The sequence below is a fragment of the Acipenser ruthenus genome, chromosome 33 (assembly GCF_902713425.1).
Source record: "Acipenser ruthenus chromosome 33, fAciRut3.2 maternal haplotype, whole genome shotgun sequence".
Classification (NCBI taxonomy): Eukaryota; Metazoa; Chordata; class Actinopteri; order Acipenseriformes; family Acipenseridae; genus Acipenser; species Acipenser ruthenus.
In genome coordinates, this window is record NC_081221.1 from 1,484,817 (window position 1) to 1,493,221 (window position 8,405).

General features: G+C 36.5%; 2 protein-coding genes across 2 annotated transcripts; both read left to right on the forward strand.

The window, feature by feature from the left end:
- Positions 1-391: 391 nt before the first annotated feature.
- On the forward strand, positions 392-4,316 carry LOC117964738 (zona pellucida-binding protein 2-like). Its single transcript, XM_059006578.1, has 9 exons — positions 392-479; positions 892-954; positions 1,068-1,193; positions 1,519-1,671; positions 2,133-2,395; positions 2,668-2,808; positions 3,100-3,277; positions 3,709-3,806; positions 4,149-4,316. The coding sequence occupies exons 1-8, from the start codon at positions 392-394 to the stop codon at positions 3,804-3,806; spliced, it is 1,110 nt and encodes a 369-aa protein (XP_058862561.1). The 3' UTR covers positions 4,149-4,316.
- A 504-nt stretch (positions 4,317-4,820) lies between these two features.
- On the forward strand, positions 4,821-7,234 carry LOC117433239 (uncharacterized). Its single transcript, XM_034055338.3, has 2 exons — positions 4,821-4,873; positions 5,220-7,234. Exon 2 carries the CDS (start codon positions 5,675-5,677, stop codon positions 6,248-6,250), a length of 576 nt encoding a protein of 191 aa, XP_033911229.2. The 5' UTR covers positions 4,821-4,873; positions 5,220-5,674; the 3' UTR covers positions 6,251-7,234.
- The last annotated feature ends 1,171 nt before the right edge of the window (positions 7,235-8,405 follow it).

Below are 8,405 nucleotides of genomic sequence, written 5' to 3' on the forward strand. Positions count from 1 at the left end.
CTGACTTTTATCTCCCAGTAATGTGTTCCTATGCAAACTCCTGTAGATTACTGACGCTTTTGAACCGGTTGTGAGCCCATTGACGTCATTAAAAATTGCTTTTTAGCGTATACGTCATAGGATATAATACTTAGACAGGGTTTCACTCAGGTAGCATCACCCAGATTTAGAATGGGTCCTCTATGCACATGTAAAAAATGTGTTAACTACAATGGCAGATGCTTAGTATAAGCATGGGGCAACATGTCGAACTGCAAATGTGTCGTCATTTTTTATTGTATTTTATACCACGGTCACTTTTTCTTTGGTGACGTCAAAGTTAGCGTTGCGGTGAGGTCATACGCGTGCCTCGAGCGCGCTCACAGAACAGTTGCGCACTTTCACAGTTAAAATGAAAACAGTTTGGATCATTTTGACCAACGTCCAGACGGCCTCCCTCAAATATTCAATATGGACCATTGTTTGTTTTCTATTAGTAGGTGAGCAAAACTGGTACCATTTCTGGCTGTTTATCCAAGCTAGTGATAATGTTAACGTTTGTGGTGTTAAAATGAACCTGAAAGTCGCAGATAAAGCGCGAATTAAATAATATAATACCATCACACTTCTAAGCAAGAGTTTTTGATAGAAATTCGATTTTTTTTTTTTAAAAAAGCTATTATTATTATTATTATTATTATTATTATTATTATTATTATTATTATTATTATTGTTTTGAAGTTGTTTAAAATGTAAAATTAACGTGTTGTCAAGTTTCAGGGAACACATGTTTTAAGCCGCAACAATATTTGTGTATTGTATATTATTATATTGTAAAGTTGCCGTGTAAAGTTACTGTTTTTTTTTTTTTATCACAGAGATAACAAATACATGTCGTTTTTGTTTCTACAGTAAAAGTTTTACATTTGGGCGCACAGTTAGACAACACGATCTTTGGCCGTACAACAACACCAGGTAAAGCAGTTTTTTTTTTTTTTTTTTTCTCGCCTTGTAGGTTTCAATAACATAAAAAAAGTATAAGGCAAAACTCGCACGTTTATTTCTTTCAAATGTTTCCCGTCTTCTAGTAACTGTTTATGTGAAGGTGCGCCATAACAGCCCACGTTTGATCTGTATGACGGAAGAGCTCGCCAAAAGAGAAGTAATGGATCCTTTTTTTCTTTGGACCGGACCCGATGGAAGGAACATTAAAGGTTAATTATCTTAACTGTTAATATCTAAGATATATGAAAGGACAAAGCTATTCACTGCATTCGCTCATATTTATTTTTTAATGTGACAAAGTTTTATTGTACATTGTTAAAACTCTCATATGTTACTATGTGGAACACAATAGCTGTGTTAACTGGTTAAGCTTTTTTTACACAGTTGCATTTGGTATTATAATAAATTAATCCATAAACTCCTATTTCAAGATCAGGAAAGTGGAAGGGCTTTAAATGAATGTCTGTCACCTACATATGCTACATATACAAACACAAAGCAATGCACAGTTTTTATCACTCTCTTCTCTTTTAGATAATAGTCAGGTTAACCTTACAAACACAGGTGTGCTGATTCTAAACGACAAGTTTCAAGGCTCCCTGTCTGGAGTTTTCACCTGCACCTTGAATTACAGGAGCATGAAGAATGAGAAAGAAAAATTTGTCGTTCTTAAATTTTTGGTTTATGGTAAGTAGTCCATCAAAGGGAACAGCCCATAAAAATCATCAAAACATTGTATTATTATTATTCATTTTCTTAGCAGACGCCCTTATTCAGGGCGATTTACAATTGTTACAAGATATCACATTATTTTTACATGCAATTACCCATTTATACAGTTGGGTTTTTACTGGAGCAATCTAGGCAAAGTACCTTGCTCAAGGGTACAGCAGCAGTGTCCCCCACGTGGGATTGAACCCACAGCCCTCCAGTCAAGAGTCCAGAGCCCTACTGCTGCCATATGTTTTACTACATAAAGAGCTGTAGCCATATGGAGATATTACCTGTAAATACCTGAAGTCTACAGAACACCATTAAACTGTATGCTATTCCAACCACAGTACATAATTTCCCCACTAGCTGGCGCTGCACACTAGTCTGTTTAATTTGAATGATGTTTTTATTGAAATATTTTGTCATTTTTTTAGGATACCGTGATCCTGATTTTCAATACAGGTTTAGGAGCAGGTTTATTGCTGGGGATTGCAGGGATGGTGCAAACAATTATTTCTTTGACAACCTGACTGTTGCTTTAAAGCAGCTGGTTGCTAAGCTAACTTGCAGAATCCTTAATCCTCAATTTGAATGTCATGTTATGAAGGAGCCAGGGGCAGGCCTGCAAACCAATCTCTTCATTACTTTCACAGGTACATGTATGAATCTATCTGCTGTATGTGGGCTATACTTAATAGTTAATGAATGCAATAAAATAATTAATTGATTTATTGATTTATGCCAGGGCTTCTCAAACCTGGTCCTCGGGACCCCAGTGTCTTCTGGTTTTCGTTCCAACTGAGCTCTGAATTACTTAACTAAACCTTTAATTGAATTAATAATTTGCTTAAATTATACCTTTGTAATTGTTTTCAGCTCTTACACAGTTGGAAATTTCAAGTTAACTGTAACATTTTATGCAATTCGAAATTGCGTATAAAGACTAGAAAATGCTCTCAGTGACTATTGTATGATAGAAGTATGAAAATGAAGTTTGGATTAATTCTGCATGTTTACTCTGCAGTGGATCCTTATGGAAAAGGGTGGGAGCTAATATGTATACCGTATCACCATGACTGTGAAGATGAAACTAACAACAGGGCGAAAATGGTAAGCGTGTTATGGAGAAATAGAGTTCTTTATATACTAAAACACGATTCCTGACTGACGGCTTACTACATTCTTAATAGGACTGCGCCTTTTTTTCCAGCAGTAAAAGCTACATCTGTGGGTTGTAGAAATTCATATCAATTTCCAGGCATTTGCACAAAAATAAATAAATAAATAAATAAATATGCGTCATAGCTACTCCTGGTTGCCAGATATTGTAATTACACTTTTAGTTTTATAACAGCACTATATCAAAGTTATGCTGAAGGCCATCAATCTTTTGTATTTTAGGCGCAAGATCTTGTTCAAATTTTCTTTGAGAAACAAGCAAGCATACTCAATCAGTATAGTGGGAAGATGCCCCTTATATATTACATGAACGGCAGTTTAACGTCTGAGCGCGTAGACAGCTGTCGACCAGGTTATGGCAAGAATAACGAAATGCATCCGAATTGCACAGAATGCTGTGGTAAGTCTCCTTTGCTCTACATTCCATAATGCATTATTATTAATATTATTTGTTTATTTAGCAGACACCTTTATCCAAGGCGACTACAGAGACTAGGGTGTGTGAACTATGCATCAGCTGCAGAGTCACTTACAACTACGTCTCACCCGAAAGACGGAGAACAAGGAGGTTAAGTGACTTGCTCAGGGTCACACAATGAGTCAGTGAGTGAGCCAGGATTTGAACTGGGGACCTCCTGGTTACAAGCCTGGACCACACAGCCTTTACTGTTATATGGATATACACAAAAGATATAAAATATATCTTTGAACTCACAGAATTTGAGCGCTTTTTAGGTTTGGTTCTGGTTACTTTCCAGTAATATTTAGTGATACAATTGGCATGGGATTCTACACTGTATTTCACACAATCTCAAACTTTCTCTGTTTCAGTTGTTTGCGAGCCCGGGACCTACAGCCTAGATAATTCTGTAAAGTGTGTGCCATGTAAAAGCACTGAAGTGAGAATTTATGGAGCAACAGCTTGCTAAGTAAACTATTTTCTTTTGAATATTGTTTTTTATAGTGTATTTTATTTATGGAAAGTGAGGATCAGGCATAAAAAACAATTCTGTAAGTATGTTAAATATCCCTAGGTGGATTATATTTAAAATATGTTTTAACAGATGTTGCAGTATAATGTTGTATCTTCATTAAAACTATTACAATAAAACTCAATACAATCTAGGCACTTACCAATACTAGGGTAGTCCTTGCGATCCCCAGTGGCCTAGTTTGAAGGCATTATTGGTTTATTAATGAATTATAACTTAAATTAGATATTGACATATATTTATTATTGACTGGTAATGAAAAATACCATTGCTCTTAAGGATGCTGCTACTTCTCTGTGAACAACACCATTGTTCATCTCAATGCTGGAGATCAAGCCTTTCAATGGAAGGATCTGAACGAAAATGCAATGAATAGAAATACAAAACATAACAAAAAGAAGATTTGTAATCTTAAGGAACTGTTGTAAAACCAGAATGTCATTCTTGATTGTGTAGAATTCTGTATATGAGATAAATATTTTTTTTATCTGTAATTTATTGCTTTTAATAAATGTTCAGCTTGTGATGCTTTATTTAATTTCCTGATTTTATTTCATCAAATAATTAATTACCCTATGTTTAAATTAATGTATTTTTTAAAAAGAAAAAAAAAATGTTTAAAGAAAATACTCCAAGGCCCTTAAACCAAGTGCAAAAGCAATGCTACATTTTCTGATTGAACAAATTTTACTCCCTGGCCATGAACAAGATAATTGAACACTCGATTTTTTGCTGATCCCTTTTTCAAATTCTCTTATAGCCTCTTGTTTGTCATTCTAAATCTTGCATTTTGTTCGTACACTAAAGACATGAAAAGTTCAGCTTTAGAGATATACAGTACTGAAAGAGTTAAGAAAAAGAAAAAAAAAACATTGAGGGAGTGGTTATTTGTAAATCCTTCTGTGTCATTGGTTGTTTATAGTCACCTGATAAGGGTCATTCCCTTTGGTTGTGCTGTTGATTGTGATGCTGGAAGGAAATACGGTGGAAGAACTGCATTCCAGGTCAGTTTACATGAGCAACTACACACTAATCTATGTGACCTACATTGGGAAAAATATATGCAGAGCTGTGTGAAGTTAGACTGCTGTTTGTTCCTTATAACAATGCCTATTGTGTTGCCAAGCAGAATGAAAGATAGATATGAGTAGTAAAAGCCTAAATCATGATAAACTGGAAACTACCATTTCAAGGTAACAAGTAACTGGGCAGTTACAGCAGATTATATTGCTATTGTAAACACCATGTTTTTTTCTGAATGCATACTGCAACACAAACTACAAATGTAAGCACTATAATCATTTTCGATAAATGTATTGAGAAATGAAGGACACCTTAATCTCCTTTTAGCATTTTAACAACAAAGATGGTGCCTGTGCTAAGCATGACTGTTAAAAACTTTGAGCATGTGGTTTCCTGCATCACAGTCTCCAGCACAACAAAAACAGAGAGACAAGTGGGGGGGGGGGGGGGGGGGGGGGGTTGCTCTAACCACGGAAGTGAGACTGTGTCAGTACTGTACAGGTGGAACTTTAGCTGTCACCCAGGCAGTATAAATAAGACTGGGAGCACAAAGCAGAGCAACAGCTTTATCCTACAGACCCAGAAGGATTCAGGATCAGCAGAAGAGATCGTTTTGAAGCAACGGCATAGAACTCTGAAGAAGAACAGAGAGAGTTGGAAGATTTGTTTTGCTCCAGCGTTTTGAGATTGCAGAAAGGCACTTTCGTCTTGATCCACTATTCCAACACAGAAGAAGACAGGGCTTTCTCAATACAGACTCAAGAGAAATACAGCAGACCACCATGGGAATCCTATTCAGCTCAATCTACAAATCCCTCTATGGCGTGCAGGCCAGGATCCTCATGCTAGGGCTTGACGCTGCTGGAAAGACCACTATCCTGTACAAACTGAAGCTCAATGAAGCCATCTCTACCATCCCCACCATCGGCTTCAACGTGGAGACTGTGGAACCCATGAGAGGCGTGTCCTTCACCGTGTGGGATGTGGGCGGCCAGGGCAAGATCAGGGCTCTGTGGAAACACTACTACACGAATGCGGAGGGGCTGCTCTTCGTGGTGGACAGCTCTGACCCTGAGCGCTTTGATGAAGCCAGAGGAGAGCTGGAGGGGATCCTGAGCCACGACGAGATGAGCAAGGTGCCCTTCGTCATCCTGGCCAACAAGCAGGACCTACCAGGAGCCCGCAGCCCCGCTGACCTTGCTGAGGCGATGGGACTGAGCAAGCAGAGAGGCCACGAATGGCAGGTGCAGGGCTGTTGTGCGGTCAACGGGGAAGGGATAGTGGAGGGCATACAGAGACTCACTGAGATGGTCAAACAGTTCCAGAAGACGAGGATTTTAACAGGGACGTTTTCTTAACTACATGATAATAGAAGACTTTCCAAACTCAAGTATGAGGCGCTGCTGGGTTAGGGCATCTAGTTGTTTTAAGTGGATTTGTTTGTACTATCTCTACTAATAACCCTTCTGAAATGTAAATATACATACAACGTTGTGCAAATGTTGTTAACTATCTGGTCAGATCTACATGCACTTAATTTTTTTTATGTTTGGCTAATCCGCAGAGTACGGTACAGTGAAAATCAAAGTTTGTCTCTGTTCCAGAATTTTATTTTTATTTTATAAGCCCAGCACTGTTAGGAAAAAATGGTTACTGAATTACCTATTGCTATCATTTAAAGATTTTACTGAAAGATGAACAAAATTAATCGTTGAAATAAATGTTACTATATTTTGTCACACGCACTTTTAATTACATTACATTTTTGCGAATGTGTTTTTAAGAAAAAAATAATAATTATAGCAACTTGTCTCCTTTTGTACTTATTGTTATCGATTATTCAAATAAATTATCTACAGTATTTCATTTCTGCATTGATTTTATTTTAGCGTTAGGAATACATACTAAAGCATAAAACAAAAATCCAGCATTTTTACAAACGCATTGAAAAGCTCAGGAAATGCTTTTTGCCTCAAGTAAGGAAATCAGTCTGTGTAAATATGCTTCATGTATAACTCTTTCTGTTACTGTAAATAGGGATGTGGTGAATATACAGGGAATCCGCTGCTGTGAAGCAGCCTTTTCTCTCATTACTGGTTACTGGTACCCACAATGGGGATTACAAACACAGTACACAAGTTATAATATTTCTGGCAGTGTATCCAACTCTTGCCAGTACAGACTGTACAGTACATAACAGAACAACACCCCTATTTAGGCAAAATAAATCAATAAACAAAATGACGCATAAAAAAAACATGCTTGTATTTCATTTTTCATGCAGACTGCTGGCTCTGTCTCAGTATTTGATTTGCTTATCAATAATAAACACCTGGAAATTCCTGTTTTTTTTTTATTTGCGATGTGTTGCAACTACCACTAGGTGGTACAAATGTTTATGATATGCCAATGATTAACATATATATATATATATATATATATATATATATATATATATATATATATATATATATATATACACACATGCACACACACACACACACAAAGCTGTTTATATAGTAAACTCTCAATCATTCTTATCTGTAACTATACTTAAAATTGTCCTATAAGATGCTATTTCCTGGTCATACTCTGTATCTTTATTTCGACCACCAATAGATTACAACAAAGACACTTTAACCTTTTTTGGTCAGTTTTGGGCAATGCAGCATTTTTGCTCTTTTTTTTTGTTTAGGTTCAGGATACAATGAGGTTTGGTTTCTGATTCCACTAGAGCAGGGTTTCCCAATCCTGGTCCTGGGGCCCCCCTGTGTCTGCTGGTTTTCATTCCAACTGAGCTCTCAATTACTTAACTAGACTCTTTATTGAACTGATACATTTGCTTAATTAGACCCTTTTAATTGTTTTCAGATCTTAAACAGTTGCACAGTTTATGTTACTAATTCCATGTTATAGCTAGCTTGAAATATGCAACTGTTTAAGAGCTGAATTATTACAAGCTGATACTTTGCAGTCTCTCTGTGCTGTGAAGATGGAGAGAGAAGATCACTTTTCTCTGGTGTTAAGTGCAGGTACATTTTTTCTTTTTTTTTTAAACAAAGCTACTACTTGAAACCGAGTGAACGTTCAAAAACATTTCTCCTAATTGTGGATTAGAGAGCTCGCCTATTTAAAAAAAAACAAAAAAAAAAAACATCACATTACACCACGATGATATCCTGCTGGCAACTGGTCAGATGACTGATGCACCTTGATATAATTAAGAGAGAGAGTGTGTGTGTGTGCGTGTGCGTGCACGTGCGTGTGCGTGTGCGTGTGTGTGCGTGTGTGTGTGAAACTGATTTGCAACTAGGAGATACATCTTATCTGTTTTATATACATGTAACAAAATAAAATATGTATAGAGATAGGTACAGCATTATATAAAATAACACAGAACTACCTATCAAATATAAGAAATTAAAAAAAAGTTAATTATTCATAGTTCAACACTGCAGTTTGTAGTTTTAGAAAGTGATAAAATGATATAATATACAATATAGAAGAATAAAG